The 18,913-nt window shown below is 43.3% G+C and overlaps 1 protein-coding gene across 1 annotated transcript in view; it reads left to right on the forward strand.

The window, feature by feature from the left end:
* Positions 1-18,913, forward strand: part of MTTP (microsomal triglyceride transfer protein) — a 52,897-nt gene that overhangs the window by 22,250 nt on the left and 11,734 nt on the right. Inside the window, exons 6-14 of the mRNA XM_084855707.1 lie at positions 1,134-1,273; positions 2,060-2,210; positions 9,585-9,745; positions 11,406-11,574; positions 13,388-13,495; positions 15,254-15,466; positions 17,116-17,327; positions 18,402-18,499; positions 18,599-18,720. Of these exons, the coding sequence (XP_084711833.1) occupies positions 1,134-1,273; positions 2,060-2,210; positions 9,585-9,745; positions 11,406-11,574; positions 13,388-13,495; positions 15,254-15,466; positions 17,116-17,327; positions 18,402-18,499; positions 18,599-18,720 (1,374 nt within the window). The remainder of the gene's footprint in view (positions 1-1,133; positions 1,274-2,059; positions 2,211-9,584; positions 9,746-11,405; positions 11,575-13,387; positions 13,496-15,253; positions 15,467-17,115; positions 17,328-18,401; positions 18,500-18,598; positions 18,721-18,913) is intronic.

Here is an 18,913-nt window from a genome sequence, read left to right on the forward strand (position 1 = left end):
CAAGATCCTTCTTGCTTGTAGTGTGGTTGAGCCACGTATCCCCCATCTTGTAACTGTGCATTTGGTTTCTTTTTCCTAGGTGCAGAACTTGGCATTTATCCCTATTAAATGTCATTCTGTTGTTTTCTGCCCAGCGCTCCAGTCTATCCAGATCACTTTGAACTTTGTTTGTGTCTTCCAAAGTATTAACTATCCCACCCAATTTTGTGTCATCTGCAAATTTGATCAGCATTCCCTGCACCTCCTCCTCCAAGTCATTAATACAAATGTTGAAGAGCACCGGGCCCAGGACTGAGCCCTGCGGTACCCCACTCGTTACCTCTCCCCAGTTTGAGAAGGTCCCATTGATAAGCACTCTTTGAGTCCGATTCTGTAGCCAACTGTGGATCCACCGGATCGTTGTTTCATCTAGCCCACTTTGAGCTAGTTTGCTCATCAATACAATCCATTGATAAAATAATTGGTCATAAAACTATAAAACAACAATAATTCCACAATCCACTGTAACTGTCATCTCTATAATCACCAGTAACCAAACAAATAAATCAAACTGAGCTACAGTTGATGAGACCCAAACACCTGGGTAAATAGCCAAGTCTCAATGTGGTGGCTTGTTAACCATACAGTGTGGCTTATTTTTCTTGAACAAGCCACCTTGAGAACCCATGATTTGTTGTTGGGTTGTTCAAAGTGATTAACAAGCCATGCTGCATAGTTAACAAGCCACCCTGCAGAAAAAGTGCAGTGTTCACACAACGCGATAATCCATGGTTCAGCAACAACCCACGGTTCAACAACAACCCACACTCAACCGTGTGAATTAGTGTGCTATGCGAACCCAGTTTCTCTCTCCTCTCTCTTTTTCTCTCTCATTCTGGATCACTACCCATACATGTGTGTGTTCTCTCTCTCTTAATTAAATGTATAACTTTTTTTTTAAGTGGGAGGGGTAGGACACCTTGGTGGGTGCCAAGAAAAGTGTCTGGGGGGCGCACTGGTGCCCAGGGGCTACATGTGGCCCACCCTTGCCATAGTACATATCCAGCATATCAGTAAAAAAAATTATGCCTTTTGAAGCGTTAGGACCTGATTTTATTTCTGAATCTGCTGATCTTTCCAAAATTATTTTTCAGCTTTTAGACGTCAGCAAAAAATCCACTTCGGCCACCATTTATGTGCTGGAGGACACTTTTATTAAATCTGTGCGGGCAGAAGAAAATCACGTTTTGAATATGAACATTCAGCGAGAAATTGATGTGAAAGTAGTTTCAAAGTAAGGTGGCTTGTTTTATCATTTTGTAGAAATTGCTTAATGGCTAAGGGAGCTTCCAGACTGAGAGCTCCTATAATGGATGTTTTTCTTGTAAGAAAAAAAGGTGGAAGAAATAGTGGGAAAACATGGCAAGGTTATAAATGGAAGGTGACGATGTCTGGACAACTGTAAAATTCTGTGTCTGAGGAAGAGCAATTGAAGGATGAAAGCCTCATCTGGAAGCACCCGAAACCCAAGCTATCATGCTTTCATAGGCAGCCTGGTGCCCTTTTTTTAATATCTTATGTGCTATAATGTAAAACAAAGAAACGAAACCCTTTGAAAACCACGTAGTGCGATATGAAAGTGAGAGTAGGTTAACATATTTTTATTATTGCTTTCATCGTTCTGTGCTTCTTGCATGTCCTACTTTTGTTCAATATGTTGGATAAATGTCATAATCCATGTCACAGTTTAAAGATCTCAGTGATCTCTCAGAGCTAAAGAGTTTTTATTTTGTTTTTTAACACTGAATTTCTCAACATGCTACTGCTGTACCCGATATCTAATTCCTCCTCACTTGTGTGATGTGGTCTTAGAATATATAGGGCCCCTGCCTAAGACCATCACTCGACTATAGATAGTTTAGATGTGAAAGCCTTGCAATCCTTTTCTAGAAATGCTGATATGAAGTAATTATACAGTAATTATAAGCTACTGATGATCAGGTTAGCACTGGAGATGTCTCTGTGGGGTTAAATATGCATTCAAAATGCAACCGAGATTAAAAGCTGTGTTTCAATACAGGCAGAAACTGGAACTGAAGACAACAGAAGCTGGCCCAAGAGTGATGGCTGGGAAGCAAGTTGCTAGCATTATCAAAGCTCTGGATTCAAATTATGTTGCAATTTCTCTAGTGGCAGAGCCTGTCTCAGATGAATGCAAAAGTTGTCCCTCAGTAAGTAAATGAAAGCTCAAGATGTGTTGTCAGGGTTCCCCTTATGACCTGGATGCCCTGAGCAACTCCTTAAGGATCTCTTGCCTCCTTAAGAGTCCCACCTTCCTTCTTTTACCTTCCCCTTTCCAATAACATAGGGTTTAGCCTGAAGATGTGGGGTGGTCTGGCGGGGGGGGGGGGGAGCCAGTAATTGGATGCTGCTGTTGTAACTGTAGCTGTGTAAACCAGAGTTTGCCCAGCTACAACTGAAACATAACTATAGCGTCAGATATAAATAAGTAACACAGCTATATTTCAGAATTTGGGTCTGTCCAAAGTTGCACCAGACAGGTGATGGCCTCAGCCGTGGGGGGGTCCATTGCACAATTGCACTGAGCAACACTGGTCTAGCTGTATTCAAGCATATTGCCCATAACAAAGAGTGAAAGGACGCACTGAATTAATATCTCCTTACTTTCCCATTTGCTCAGGTAACTTTTTATTGAGCTGGCAACATGCTAAGAAAATAGCAAGGTGATTCCACCAGTCTATTTCCATGTGGATATGAATGGGTTGTACAGCGCCCAGAGAACTTCAGTTATTGGGTGGTTTAAAAGTACAGGGAGAGCCTTGTGTGGCGCAGAGTGGTAGGCTGCAGTATTGCAACAGAAACTCTCCCCACGACCTGAGTTCGATCCCAGCAGAAGCTGGGTCTCGGGTAGCCGGCTCAGGTCGACTCAGCCTTCCATCCTTCTGAGGTCAGTAAAATGAGCACCCAGATTGCTGGGGGAAAGGTAGTCACGACTGGGGAAGGCAATGGCAAACCACCCTGCTATAGTCCACCATGAAAATGCCAGCACAAGCGGCATTCCTCTAGGGATCAGTAATGACCCCGTGCTTGCACAGGAGGAAACTTTCCTTAAAGTACAGTAAATAAAATAAATAAATAATAAATATCCACACTTTTCTTCCTGAGCATCAGGTCCCTGCTAATTTTTTTACCAGATATTTTCATTTAGACAAGCGATATATGTATGATAAAATGATTAAGAATGTAAGAGAAGCTGTGCTAGATCAGACCAAAGTCCTATCTAGTCCAGGATTCTGTTCCCACAGTGGCCAACCAAATGCTGAAGGGAACCCCATAAGCAGGACATGAGTACTACAGCACCCTCCCAGTAATGCTTCCCAGCAACTGGTATTGAGAGGCCATCCTGAATGCATGCCTATTCTGTGTGGCCTTAGGATGTTTGAATGCTGAAACAAAGCTAGCTGATATCATTGATGGAATGTCTGTGATAATGGGAGCAATCAAGCCAGCCATTTGACTGCAAGCGAGAAGGGAGTATGTTTGAACAGGCACACCCTTGGAAAACAGTAGTATTGCAGCTACAATGGCTTGGATCCATCAAGCATTACATTGTGTGCAATTTCATTCCTCTGAGCTTGCTTTTTCTGAATGGCATGTTTGGAAATGATTTATAGTAATCCATTTGAATAAGACAATTCTGACTTTTATTTATTCTATTTTGAATATTTATGAGCAGTATTCTCTGCTGAAAATAGGGCACCCAAAGCAGTGTACAGACTTAAAAAGCAAGTAGACATAAAAACCATAGAAAATTAAATAAGGCAACAAGAATGTAAAACCACAAACAGGGCAAGCAGATTAAAGAATAACCAAAATCAAATTAAAATGAATCCAGCAGTTAAAATACACCCAGTCCGCCAGTTAAAATACATCCAGTTGTTGTTGTTGTTCAGTCATTCAGTCGTGTCCGACTCTTCGTGACCCCATGGACCATAGCACGCCAGGCCTTCTCGTCCTGCGCTCTCTCCCGGAGCATGCTCAAGTCCATATTCATTGCATCAGTGATGCTATCTAGCCATCTCATCCTCTGCCGTCCCCTTCTCCTTTTGCCTTCAGTCTTTCCCAGCATCAGGGTCTTTTCCAGGGAGTTTTCTCTTCGCATTAGGTGGCCAAAATATTTGAGCTTCAGCTTCAGTATCTGTCCTTCCAATGAGCACTCAGGGTTGATTTCCTTTAGGATTGACTGATTTGACCTCCTTGCAGTCCAGGGGACTCGTAAGAGTCTTCTCCAGCACCACAGCTCGAAAGCATCAATTCTTCGGCGCTCAGCCTTCCTTATAGTCCAGCTCTCACAGCCATACGTTGCTACTGGGAAAACCATAGCTTTGATTAGACGGACCTTTGTCGGCAAGGTGATATCTCTGCTTCTTACTATGCTGTCTAGGTCTGCCATAGCTTTCCTCCCAAGGAGCAAGCGTCTTTTAATTTCATGGCTACAGTCACCGTCTGCAGTGATCTTGGAGCCCAAGAAAATAAAATCTGTCACTGCTTCCATTTCTTCCCCTTCTATATACCAGGAAGTGATGGGGCCAGATGCCATGATCTTCGTTTTTTTAATGTTGAGTTTCAAACCAGCTTTTGCACTCTCCTCTTTCACCCTCAACAAGAGGCTCTTTAGATCCTCTTCACTTTCTGCCATTAGGGTGGTATCATCTGTGTATCTGAGGTTGTTGATAATTCTCCTGGCAATCTTAATTCCGACCTGTGATTCATCCAACCCGGCGTTTCTCATGATGTACTCTGCATATAAGTTAAATAAGCAGGGCGACAATATGCAGCCTTGTCGTACTCCTTTCCCAATTTTGAACCACTCGGTTGTTCCATATCCGGTTCTTACTGTTGCTTCTTGACCCTCGTACAGGTTTCTCAGGAGACAGGTAAGGTGGTCTGGTACTCCCATCTCTTTAAGAATGTGCCACAGTTTGTTGTGACCCACACAATCAAAGGCTTTAGTGTAGTCAATGAAGCAGAAATAGACGTTTTTCTGGAATTCTCTTGCTTTCTCCAAGATTGAGCGAATGTTGGCGATTTGATCTCTAGTTCCTCTGCCTCTTCGAAACCCAGCTTGTACTTCCGGTAGTTCTTGGTTCGCATACTGCTGAAGCCTAGCTTGTAGGATTTTGAGCATCACCTTGCTGGCATGTGAAATGAGCGCAATGAGCACAATTGTACATCCAGTTAGCCAGGAAGAAATGCCTTTTGGAAAAGTCGGGTTTTAACTTGCAGCCTTAAAGCTGTCAGTGTGAGGGCCAGGTGAACCCACTAGGGAGGGCATTCATAATATGAGAAAATCCAGGTCTGTACACTTACACAGTCCTCATTTATAAAAGAGATGGGATAAAAGGAAGAATATCTTCGACTGTGCCAAGGGAATGGGGAAGTACAGAAGGGAGGAGATGCTTCCTGCAGCACACAGGCCCCAGACGATGGTGCTGGTTGTTGAAAACAATGGTTGCATTTATCTAGAAGTTCAGAAAGGTCAAAATCTTCACAAATGTTATCTTGGTAACCGTTACAACAGCACTGTATGGTAGGTTAGTTTTATTATCCCCATATTACAGTTGGAGAGAAGAACTGAGGCTGAAAGGTCATGGCTAAGAACATAAGAGCATAAGAAGAGCCATGCTGGATCAGACCAAGGGTCCATCTAGTCCAGCATTCTGTTCACACTGTGGCTTACCAGCTGCCCATGGGAAACCCACATGCAGGACATGAGTGCAACAGCACCTTCCCACCCATGTTCCCCAGCAAGTGGTGTACATAGGCACACTGCCTCTGATACTGGAGGTAGCCATGAGGACCAGTAGCCATTGATAGTCTTCTCCTCCAAGAATTTGTCTAACCCCCTTTTAAAGCCATCCAAATTGGTGGCCATCACTGCATCTTGTGGAAGTGAATTCCATTGTTTGACTATGCACTGTGTGAAGAAATCCTTCCTTTTATCTCTCCTGAATCTCTCACCAATCAGCTTCATGGCAGTATCCCACTGGGTTCTAGTATTATGAGAGAGGGAGAAAAATGTCTCCCTTTCCACTTTCTCCATGCCATGCATAATTTGGCTATCTCATAGCCATCTAGTGCAGGTGTGGGCAACATTTCATATGTTGAGGGCCACATGCCCTCATGGGTAAACTGCTGGAGGCCACATGTTGGTGGGTAGAGCCAGAGCCAAAAGTGGGTGGATCACCCCTTTTCTCTCTCTCTTTCTATGCTGCCCCCCTCTCTTTCCCACTTCCTTCCCATGCAGTGGGCTACCAGGGAAGGCTCAGATCACTCTTAATGGAGGTCTGAACATGCAGAGGACTTTTAAAATAATGCTGAGGTCTTCATGATATTAGGCTGAGGGCCGCATATGCCCTGAGGGCCACAAGTTATCCACCCCTGATCTAGTGAGTCTGTGCTGGAAGCGATATTTGAACTTCCCAGCTCATATGCTCAAATTTGAACTCGGTGATTATGCCCCCATCTCTCCTGGAAAACCCCCACAATGGAAAGCTGTGTCTTTCATTTATGAATCCATCTATCCTTCTACAATTTATGAATTTATGAATCCATCTATCCTTCCACAATACTGATGTGGAAGTGTCTTCTAAGTGTCTCTAAAGTAATGCTGACCATGGTACTATGTAGCAGTGACCAGATGACGTTAATAGCCTTCACCTGTGTCCTGGGCCATTAACACACCTCTGCTGGTCATTAATCCACAGGAAATAGCCTCTACCTCTCTTCTCGTCATTACCTAATTATGTTTAGTTACAATTCAGGCAAGATGAACTCTGTACTGCTGAAATGCAATGCTATTTGTGGGTAACATCATCTGCTGTTGCTTAATGGCACTGGCCCTATGGAGATCTGGTATTTTAGCAAAGGCTGAGCTGACGTTGATGTGGTTTCCCAGTTAGGAGAGGTGCAATAAACATTACTGGAAAGAACAGCTGTGCTTTCTCCAAGGAATGCCATAGATAATACTAGATAACAGAAGCGGAGGCATATGATAGCACAGGCCAAAATACCCACTCAGTTTCTCTATGGGAGGTTGTTTGAAAGGACACAACTCAACCTTCTGTTTTCCTCATGAGGGGCAAAAGTCCATGAGACATTTCAAAGGGAGAAATCTGAAAATAACTCTAGATGAAGTTTCAAAGTTAAAGATCCTAGGATTCAAAATATTACTGGACACTGACTGCAATCCTAGGCATGTCTGCTTAGAAGTAAATTCCATTGGGTTCAATGGGACTTACTCCCAGGTGAGTGTGTAGCAGTGCAGCCTTACTCATAATTTCTGTAGAACGGTGGAAGTGACTACTGTGGGACTAGCCCTGCTCCAACATTAATAGTTGATAACAGGGTAAGCATAATCTTGAGGCTGGCTGCAGAATAGCTCCTAATTTTTAATTTCAACAGCTTCCATCTGACCCATATAAATCATTGGACAGTGAAATGAACTACCATTGATTGCAGGAGCTTCCGGTCATGCCAATTTCACTTGTACCATCCTACACATTTGTAGGACAAGCATACCTTACTGCACATTTGGAAAAAAAAAGAAGATAAATCATGGGTAGTATATCATTATTTAAGAACACACATTAATAAATAATTTGTGGATGGATTGTAGATGGGAAAGTTAACCACTCTTGTTAAATGATTCCATAAATACTATGTGTAGGTTTTCTTCTGCTTCTCTTAAAGCAGCTGCTGCTAGGTCCTTTTCGTGTTCACTAGTTCATTTCTCAATTTTCAGTTTATCAAATAAACACAATTACAAATAAAACTCATCATAACACTGCAAGTTCAAAACATTTCCCACACAGATGCAGAATATGCACTCTGTCCGAGTAACTGCACATTCAAAATAAACATTGCCTATGCTGAAAAATATTAGCATCCAAACTTATGATCAAAATAGCATTCTGTTTTCATATACTGATCCTATAAGCAACTTAAATATAGGCTACGAGAGCTATTACTAGCCAAATGCCTGACATTATGATGAGTGGGTTTGGCAGAGGCATAGCCTGTATACTACAGAAATACGTGGGGGAAGGAATGTCTACAGAGACATATTGCATCTACTGGCCACAACAAGCTCCTTGTCAGAGAAGGACAAGCTGTACATACCCTCATTACAACTCTGCCCTTTAGTGTAGTAGATCATTTCCCCCCTATATGAGTCATTGACACCATTCACTTATATAGTAAGAAAATAAAGGGGTGCATTTGAGGACACTGTAGGTTTGGGGAAGTGGCCCTGCCCCTATTCATCCTCAGAGCTTGGAGTGTCCAACAGATGGACACGGGAATGGAGAAATACAGGTTTATTTTTATTTACTATTTTATTTGGATATATTTGTAGCCTGCTTGTCTGTATCAACTATTCAAGTGGCTAACAACCCCAGTCTAACATAATATAAAACATAGCATTATTGAAAAGGCCCATTGTGTTTAAATAACAGTCAAAACAAATAGCAGCACTCCCTGGAGGCTGATGCCTCCAATGTCAGCGGAGTGGTGAATCCACTCCAGGTATCAGCCAGAACCAGTCTGAACTCTAAAGGAGCTATCCAAGGTATGAGTTCTGACTGTTTCTTACTGAAACCCAGAGTGGAGTCACCACCCCACTGACATCTGAGCCACCAGCCTCCACTGGCAGCATTTTAAAAAAAAGCAGTATCAAGAGGAGCATCAGCAGCAGATCAGAAAGTATCAGAAACCAAAAGCCTGAAGAAATAAGCTTTGCCTGTTCACTGAAAGGGAAGCAAAGCATCTCTACACCAGCCTAAAATCCTGCATTTAAAACTGGGCTTTCTGCTTCCATTTTAAATGCAGGATCATGACTCCCTTTTTCACATGCTTCCATTTCCCCACCCCCTCCCCTCTCCTTCTCCCTGTATCTGAGACTTCCATTCCCTTTCATCGATCTCGATCTCGCTCCTCTTCTTGCTGCTTTTCCTCTTTTCACGGAGGAAACTGAAGCAGAACACAACAGGGTAATTTGATAGCTCATTATCTGCAATCTATTTAAAAACGGAACAAAGGGCATTTAGATGCTTTGAACGATCACGGCGTCATGTAAAGAGCCCGCAAACTTCCATGAAGGAGCAATCTCAATCGCAGGATAAAAGCTCTGTGTGAAGGAGCCAAGAATCAGGGAGAAGTTCCTGGGAAGGTGTTCTATCTATATAGGCAACTACTACCGGAAAAGTCATTTGTCTTGGGGCCAATCACCACACATCTAAAAGCTCCTCCCCCTTAACAGTCTTCCTGATTATATCATATTTACTTTCTCATTGGTGCCCACGAGTTCCAAAGAAAAAAATGACACAGGCTGCAGAAAGGCCTGGTGGGATCAAGGGGTCTGTTTTTGCTTGACAAACCCATTTATTCATCCAGGCTGAAACTGGATTTTTCATTCCATTTCTTGTCAGAATATAGGCCGTTAACATTTTTTGACGGCTTACAGTGAGCACACAAATATGGACCAATGGAACAGATTTACCACCAATTTGTGCCCCTTTTTGTAGCTCTTTCAGCAGTGGACGACCATCCGAAATCAGCTGGAACCAGAAAACCTTTCCAAAGCTGATGCTGTGAAAGGATTTTTGTCCTTCATTCAGAATCTGAGGAAAGCTACAAAAGAAGAAATCCTTCAGATACTGAGAAGTGAAAGCAGTGTAAAAGTTCTGTGAGTTGTTGGCATCCTATTTTGTAGTCTCTAGCCTAGCATATCCATCTTAAATTTGCACATATGATAAAGGAGAAGCACCACATTATGCAGATCTATCCAGGGCTGTGTCTATTGGCCTCCTCTGTGTGACCACTCAGTTGTTTGCATTGGCTCATACACATTCATTACAGCAGAGGAAGGGAGAGTGCTGCCAATGGGCCGTAAGCGTCCCCCCATTGCAGTCCCTGCCACCCGCCAAAATTGTTATTAGAAAAACGTTTATTTCAAACAAAATGGCAGCCAGAGCAGCTATTTTAAAGATTTTTTGTCCCTTTGAGTGCTCCGTACCTACTGCAGAGCACCCAAAGGGTCAATATTAGCTTGAAAGCAGGCTAATTTTGACCCTTTTGATGCTCTGTAGCTGCTCTGCATGCCATTTTAAAAATTATTATGTTTATTTTTTGGTGCTGCAGGGCTCAGGTGTGGCCCATGGTGGGCTGTCTGGGGAGTGCGGGGGGGGGGGAGAAAATGACGCTTGGACTTCCTGATGTTGCCCACCCCTGCATTATAATGATGATTTCAGGAACTCCATCCTGACACTCATGTATAATTTTACCTCACCATCACCTGTATATAAAGCCAATTCTCTGGCTCAGAGTATAGAGTCCCTATTGCTATAATCAGCCTTCCCCAACCTTGTGCCCTCCAGATGGGTTGGACTACAACTCCTACCATCCTGAGCCAGCTGATTAGGGTGATGGGAGTTGTAGTCCAACCCATCTGGAAGGCACCAGGTTGAGGAAGGCTACCATAAACCATTAAACAGGTCTGTGCATGTCAAAGTTTGGGTTGCCTCTTTGTCCTATGTTGATTAGGCATTCTTTTTTTAAAAATGTATAAAATAATCTTATAGTACTTTGCTTTCCTCATAATTTAATCTTGAGATATCAAGAAGAGGCCCTGTGCTCCACCCTGATTAGTACCTTGTGTCCCTTCCCCCAATCTGAAATGGCACTTCTAAGCAATTTGTGTGCCACACAAAACCCAAAGTCAGGACATAATGTTTGTTTTGTTGCTTTGCTACACCTCTATTTCCCCCTATGATAATATGAGAATAGTACAACTGAGATGCTCTGTTGTTTAACTAGGGACTATTTATTGTTACAATCTTTCTGTAAAATCCAGAGCAAAATTTAGACTGATGCAATACAACAACAAACACTTACTTCCTCTTGTCTTTTGGATCTCTTCCTGTGTCCTTTTAGATCAGCCTTCCTCAATCTGGTGCTCTCCAGATGTGTTGTACTGCAAATCCCATAATAATGGCTGTAGTTTTAGATCGGGGTGGCCAACTTGTGACCTTCCAGATGTTTTCACTTCCATCATCCCTCATTATTGGCTATGCTGGCTAGAGCTGATAGGAGTTGTGTAGGCCAAAACATCTGGAGGGAGTTGCCCACCCCTGTTGTAGATAATGAAGGTAGCAACTCCTGCTGCCAGAAGGAGTGTGTATATTACTGAAACCCAAACTGTTGTAAAGCTGTTCAAACTCAGCGGTGCTGGCATGAAGCATTCTACCATGAAGCACTCTGCCAAAAAATGCAATAAGACACACTACCTGAAAATGGCAGTGTGCTTTACAATTTTTTTTTCTTTCCTGCCTCATCCTATCATACAGTCCCCAGCTAGTTGATTCTGTAGCCTCTGCACAGACCTCTGCCTCTCTGGAAGCAATGCTGGATTTTCTGGATTTCAAGAACAAGAGCGGATCTGTCCTGCAGGAGCGGTTCCTCTATGCCTGTGGGCTTGCTTCTCACCCCAACGAGTTACTACTCAGATCTCTAATTGTAAGTCCCAAAGGAAACATTGGTTATTTGCAGTTCTAAGAGTAAGAAGTATGCCTAGAAAAGGCATCGCTCAACCTTTCAGAAGAGCTGGAGATGAACACACGAAAACAAGAGAGTTTTGAACCTAGCAGGGCTTACCTCTGAATGAGCTTTGGTCTGGGCTGCTAGTGTGCACGTATACTTTTAAATTACCGAATAACCCAGGTTCTTCGGGCAGTGTTCAATACATTAAAAATATACAAACAATAAAACAATGAATAAAACAGCACATAATAGCACATAGTACTAAGTGACATGGGCCTCACTTTCAGTAAAGTCAGTAACAAGGGTTTATACGTATGAGTGAGACATTAAATACACTTCATGTTAAAGATATGATTACCAGTCACTTCATGGGACTTTTAAAAATGAAATACCAAGTGTGTGTTTGTGTGTGTGACTGTGTGTGTGTGGGGCAGATTATGATCAGCACCACAGTGTGTGCAGAGGGGAGGTTTAAGATTTAAGCTTTAGGCCTTTTACCCCGCCACAATCTTGGTAAAAATCCTGCCTCGCCCTTTCCAACATGGCAGTTAGCATTATGGCAAAACCTCCTATTTGCGCCAATGGGTAGTTTCCCCCTAATGCCAACACATGAGCGAATGGGAAGGCAGGATTTTTACCAAGATTGAGTCTGGGGAAGGAAGGCGCAAAGTTTTAACCTTAAGCGTCCCCTCCCTACACACAGCAGTGCGGATCATAATCGCACCCTCCCCCATCCTTAATTAAAAATGCACACAACGTGATTGCTTATCATGTTAACATAATGTGTAATTAGAGGTGATGCCACCGAATTTCGTAATTAGTCAGCTTGTTGGTTGAAACTCGTCCATTCATAATGCTCACCTCTGTAGTGACCCTGGATCAAATTCACTAATAAGTTCAGAATACACTGCAAGCTCTGGAGTATGTGCAGTAAAGTAGTACACAGATTCCACCCCCTGCTACATTTTCAGTTGTGCTACTACCCAGACCCTCCAAAAACTTACTTGAGGCAACTTACTTAACTGCTTCTCTCTTTGTCACCACCGCTGAGGGTCCGCCTTCATACCAGTGAGCAGTGACGGCAAGTAAACATCACATGACAACATCATGCAGGCAGGCCATGTGAAAACAACTAATCAGAAAGGGGCCACATAATGTGGTGACACATCAAGCTACACAGTTCTAAACTACAGCTCCCAAGATGCACCTCGATATTGTGCATGCACAAAAACTCATAAACACGGAATGGGACTTGGTATTACAGGCAAACTCTTGTCGAAGCTCACATGGACAAGTTCATTAGTTTCCGATTAAATAATGAACTCACTCAGAATACATTTACCCATCACTAGTAGTTAGGCCGGGAGTGTCCCAAGGAACCTGCCATCTGAAGCAGCGAACCAGGCTGGTTATTTGATGGGAAGGCTTGCAGTCTGTCACATCCCTTCTTATCTGGCTGAAGTGTTGCAGATCTTCAGGGAGAGCAGATCCCTCCCTCCCCCCACATATTTCTCATAATCTTTCTTTGGCTATTGCACAGAACACCGCTGGGAAGTGAGTTCCTGTTTAATAAGGAACTCATTTGCCCACAACCAAATCTGTGAGAGTGGAACACCATAGTGGTGGCTTTACCTGAGATCTGGTAGGAACTGCACCAGCTTTTCTTGGGACAAATCCCATGAGGAGGAAGAAAAGCTAGCCTAAACTCATCCAAGGGGATCAAATACATTTCAGAGGGTTAAGGTTAGATGGCAAAGATTAACAATTGTCTTTTTTCTTTATATACCAGAGTACATATAACAGCAAGATTGGCAACAGTGAAATCCGAGAAACGGTTGTTATCATTGCAGGAGCCCTCATCCGAAAGCTGTGCGACAGGGGAGGCTGCAAACTGCCAGTATGTATTTTCTGTTCTATCAGTCGAATCCTGGGAGCTGAAAATAAAAGAAGAATCATGCAAATATTAAGGTCCACCAGAAGGGTACTTCTAGATGAGACTTTTATCATGCAAACCCCTTCCTCATTCATGGAATTTTATAGGGGATTGAGACAATGTCGTCTTCCACTTGTAACCTCCTGCGTTTTCTCGCCTCATCTTCCATCTTTTTTCTTTCCACCCTCCCCCCTTAAATAGGAAAAGACAGAAGAGCCGCACAATGGGTGCTTCCAAGTGGAGGGCTCCTAGCTCTATTAATTAGAAGGCATCGTGCCTTGTGTTCCATCTTTTTCCTCCTTAAGGGATGTTCTGCGATAAAAACAACGACAGAAGAGGCAATGGGAAAACACAGGAGGGTTACAAGTGGAAGGTGACCTTATCTGGACCCCCCATGGAATTCCATGAATGAGGCAGGATGATTGCACAATAAAAGCCTCATCTGGAAGCACCCAACGTCTCTTAACAGGTAGCGCTAGGAGCTGGTCTTCCGGAAGCACCCCAACCTCACCCTTTGTCTCCTTTGCTCACTGCTATCTTGGTGCCCTTTTCCATGCTGCTCCATACACAAGGAACAGCCTAGTGCCATATCAGGCGCTTCTCAAGAACCTTTTCTTTATCCTTGAGCCACCCTTATTTTGCCTTCCCTGCTCCTTCAGTATCATTTGCGCTCCTTCAGCCTTGCCCAACCTGGTGCTCTCCAGTTGTGTTGGAGACACATCCATGGGCCATGCTGGCAGGGAATGATGGGAGTTGTGGTCCAATGTATCTGGAGAGCACCAGGTTGGGCAAGGCGGCCCTACTCGTGCCAACATCTGACCTGCTTCTTGCTGGTCCGTCCCTATTCTGCCCATCTGACGAAGATAGGAAGCCCCTTGGAGCTGGCCATCATCTCACTTCCATCCTTTCTATAGCATCATAGCACAATGTTGGTGCTATATATAAAAGCTAAATCATAGCAGCAGCAACAGTATTTGCTCTCTTAACTTAAAAGTGCACACAAATGCCTCATTTCCACCTCTCCTCCCACCGTAAATGGTAGACCTACTTGATGCCCTGCAGCCATCTCATGGTGGGGACTTGATCCCCAAACCAATTCCTCATTCATAATAGTATGACTGAGTACATCACTAGATTGATCAGATCCAATGAGGAGCTCCATTTATTCATTCATGCATGCATGCATGCATCCATACATGCACACAAGCATATGTCTTGATTCCTAGGCTTCTTCAATGCCCCCGTTACGCCAGCTTTCCCACGTTTCTCTAGAGCAGGGGTGAGCAGATCTTAGGCTTACAAGATCTACTTTGTTTTACACTAGAATCCCAAAGTCTGCCAACCAGAGCCTGGTGCAAAATAGTAGCCCAGGAAGGTGGACACCGGAGTGCAAAAGAAGGTGCCTCCGAGCATATGCTTAAATGTCTGCAGTACTGAATCAGAGTTCACACATAAATCCTTTCACACACAACTCTACTTCTATTTCCCCCCAACCTTCCTTGATTTCAGCACCCTACTTTAGGAGTGAAAAGGCTTTTTCTTGTAATTATTTTTAAACGATGGGGAGTCAAAACACTTGCTGAGCTACTGCAAAAATCACTCGGAGACCAACCAGTCGATCCCAATCTACTGTGCAGGGCATGATTAATACACAGTGGTGCGGATTCTTTTTTCAGTAGGACTAGGACAATGACTTAGAAAGTGGCAACATTTGTTTTCCAGGCTGTCGTGGAAGCCAAGAAACTGATATTTGGAGGCTTGAACAGGGCAGAGAAGGCTGAGGACGTGAAGGTCTACCTTCTGGCACTGAAGAATGCCCTTTTGCCTGAAGCTATTCCGGTGCTTCTGAAATATGCCGAGTCAGGAGAAGGACCCATCAGCAATGTTGCTGCTTCTGCTCTGCAGAGATATGACCACTCTTCCATCACCAGTGAGGTAAAAAAAGATCCCACAAGGAGAAGAAAGTGCAAGAGGATCTTTCAAATATTGAGGCCCACTGTCTTCTGCCCACTCATTTAAATAGCAAGCATTGTTTTCATCATACTCTGTTTTATCACTTTATTTCTTTCTGTGAATTTTTCTATATGAGGCATTTATCATGCACTTGGCATTCCCCACTCACAGTGGTTTATTGTTCTTTAGACAACGTTGTCACCCTCCAGTTTTGCTTCTGTGTTTAACCATCACGTTCAGCAAGTTTTTTAGAGGAGGGAAAATGCGGCATTTAATTGTGAAAGCGAAAGAAAGCATGCTTTCCTCATGTGCATTTGCGTTGTTCTGCTATACCACAGTGCCACCTAGAGGGTTATGTAGTGGAAAAGCAGGAAAGGAAACGCTCCTCGTGTAGTGCTCAGATCTCAAGTCTGTGACAAAACCAAAAGTAGATGTAGGAAATCAATAGCCGATTGACAGCCTTGTGTAGAAAAGGTCTGTATCCATATAGCAGCTTTAAAAGCAGCCCCAAAGTCTTTCCCAAGAAGCCTCACTGATGGGTATTTTGGACCCCTGGGCAAGGTAACACTAGGGTAGCCTTCCCCAACTTGGTTCTCTCCAGATGTTTTGGACTAAATTCCCAGCATTCTTGACCTTTGGCCATGCTTGGTGTGGCTGATGGGAGTTGAAGTCCAACATATCCAGAGGGACCAAGGGTGGGGGAGGCTGCACTAGGGTCCTGGACAAGTAGAATTGAGGACAGAGTGGGAATGAGCACTGGGGGAGAGGAGACATCTCCTTATCCCTATCACAAAACCCTGGATACAGTTCTTCCTAGCTAGGGCTTACAGGCCTAGATAGCATCAGGTTCTTTCTGGTGGGGAGGGAAGGAAGAATCAGAGGAAGTTGTGTGGACAGGGCCAACCCAAGACATTTTGCTGCCTGTTGCAAATAGTGCCTTGTCCCAAATCAGGGTCCATAGTACCCCTGAACGTACATGGAATTGTCTTTAAAGGAACATTTTATTTCACATCAGTAGATAGACTGTTCTATCTACCGTTCTATCAGTAGATAGAACTCACACTGCTGTGTCAAACTGAGGTAGAGCCAGGGATAAATATAAGGTGCAATATCCTATGCATGCTTTGTCCCCCCCACCCCTTTTGTTGCATTTATCCATGATGAATTTACTTGTGCAATCTGATCTTATCCACGTTGGAGCGATTCAGGAGGAATGCCCGGGGTAGGGGTGTGGGTGCTGCTGCTGCTATTCTCCCCCCAGCATCTTCACCTGAGGTGGCTACAGCACTCTGCCTAATGGTAGGGCAAGCCCTGCATGTGGATAGTGTGTCTAGCAATTACCCTACAGCTTGTAGGCTAGACACATGATTTTTCCCATCAGTTGTTTTCCACAGGACAAGCTACATGTCTGTCAGAGTTTACTCCTGATTATTCTTTCCCCTCGAGTTTGAGCTGGTTACTGATCCTGACATAATATTCGTGAACTTTGTTCCGGACTGGCTGCATGCAAGGTGTCGTTTGAGAAGCCAGCAACCCATGCATTCTTATTTGTTGGTGATGGTCCATCTTTCTTTGCTCCCCTTCTGCTATCAACTATGTGTATGTAGCTGACCAGACTGTATTCCAATTAGGTGAAGAAAACAATGAACAGGATTTATCATCAGAATCGTAAAGTTCACGAGAAGACTGTGCGCACTACAGCAGCTGCCATCATCTTCCGCAACAATCCTTCCTTCATGGAAGTAAAAAACCTCCTGCTCTCCATTGGAGAGCTGCCACTGGAAATGAATAAGTACATGCTTTCACTAGTCCAGGACATTCTCCGTTTTGAAATGCCTGCCAGGTATATCAAGTTTCATTTGTTATTTATGTATCTGCCCGTGCCTGTATGTAGTGTTGTACAAAAGTGACATTTGATTTGTAGAACAGTGGGACTGATTTGGAAGACCTCCCACTATGTTAAGCATAAATGTACTTTTTCAGAGGGTCTAGCTCTAAAAAAAGCCCCGTGGTTCTACAATTTTGCAGCAAAACCTGTGTGTGAACAGCACTGCTTGGCTAGCAGTTGTGATGTCACCTTCCCTCCCTGTCCTTGGAGCATTTTTGCAATTTTTTAAAAAGTTTCCTTAAAAAAAGAAAACAAAGGATGAACAAAGAAGAGATGAATGAACATGTAACTGTTCAAAACTATCTTTAAAAGGCAGGAGGCTCATATGAAGCATGGGGAGCGGGGGGGAAATGCTGCCCATTCTTCCATTTCATAGAATGTATGTCTGCCATGTGACCTGTGAAACCAGGAAGAAACCAAGCGTACACAGCAGATGAACAATTCATTGCTCAGAATGCACTTCAGGTCAAATAGTTCTATTTCAATTACTGCTACTAAAGCATATCTATCTGGTCACTTAGTTTTAACAAAAGAGCTTTGTGCCTGCAAAGAAAAGAAATGGGAAATACCAATTTTACCTGATTTAAGATTTCACTGTTTAGTTTAGTAGAGCAGCCCAAGCCTACACATGTTTAACTGAAAATAAGTTCCATTATGTTCAATGAGGCATACTCCTGAGTAAATGTGCATAGGATTGAAGCCTAAAGTTTAGGCTTATTTCATCAATTAATTTTTAATACATTTTTGACAGAACATATATATGAGTTGTCAGGATCCCTCTAACAGTTTCAGCTTCATTGATCCCTATGTAGTGATCAGAATCAATATCCATGAATTTCAGCAATTTAAGTGTAGGGGAATTTTAAAATCTGTAGGCCAATGTTACTTTTAATCTTATAGCTTCAGTAGGCTTTTGATTATGCTATTGAGGCAACACAAACCCTCCCTTTCCCAGCATGTTGGCCCTGTTACAATTGCTTACAGAAGACCAAATGTCTCCTGATTAAAAACTTTTTTTGTGTGTTGCAGCAAAATGATCCGCAGAGCTCTGAAGGACACATTCATTCATAACTATGACCGATTCTCAAAGACAGGCTCTTCCTCAGCCTTCTCTGGGTACCTAACACGTACGTAACTAACAAACTAGATAGCCAATTTCATTGATATTTCTTGATGCTCAGTTATGCCAAAAGAATGTTTACAACATGTGCCTCTGTTTAATCAAGGTGGCCCAGATGTGTCATCCACATATAGCCTTGACATCCTCTACTCTGGCTCTGGCATCTTAAGAAGAAGTAACATGAATATATTTCTTTTCAATAAATACACTCAGCTTCATGCCAGCCAGGTAAGTCCCATGCACTGCTGGAGTAATAACTCAGCAACAACAGCTTAGCTCTTCCCCTTGGACCAAACACAACTTGGTTGGACCATTTCATTATACCAAGAGCCAGTGTGATGAAATAGCTGGTAGGGTCAAGATCCTCAAGCAAGAACATAGGAAAAGTTGCTTTATAACAGGTCAGACTATGGCTAAGCAT

Source organism: Heloderma suspectum, chromosome 5, assembly GCF_057233095.1.
Source record: "Heloderma suspectum isolate Gila_16-S chromosome 5, 16-S_ref, whole genome shotgun sequence".
NCBI lineage: Eukaryota > Metazoa > Chordata > Lepidosauria > Squamata > Helodermatidae > Heloderma > Heloderma suspectum.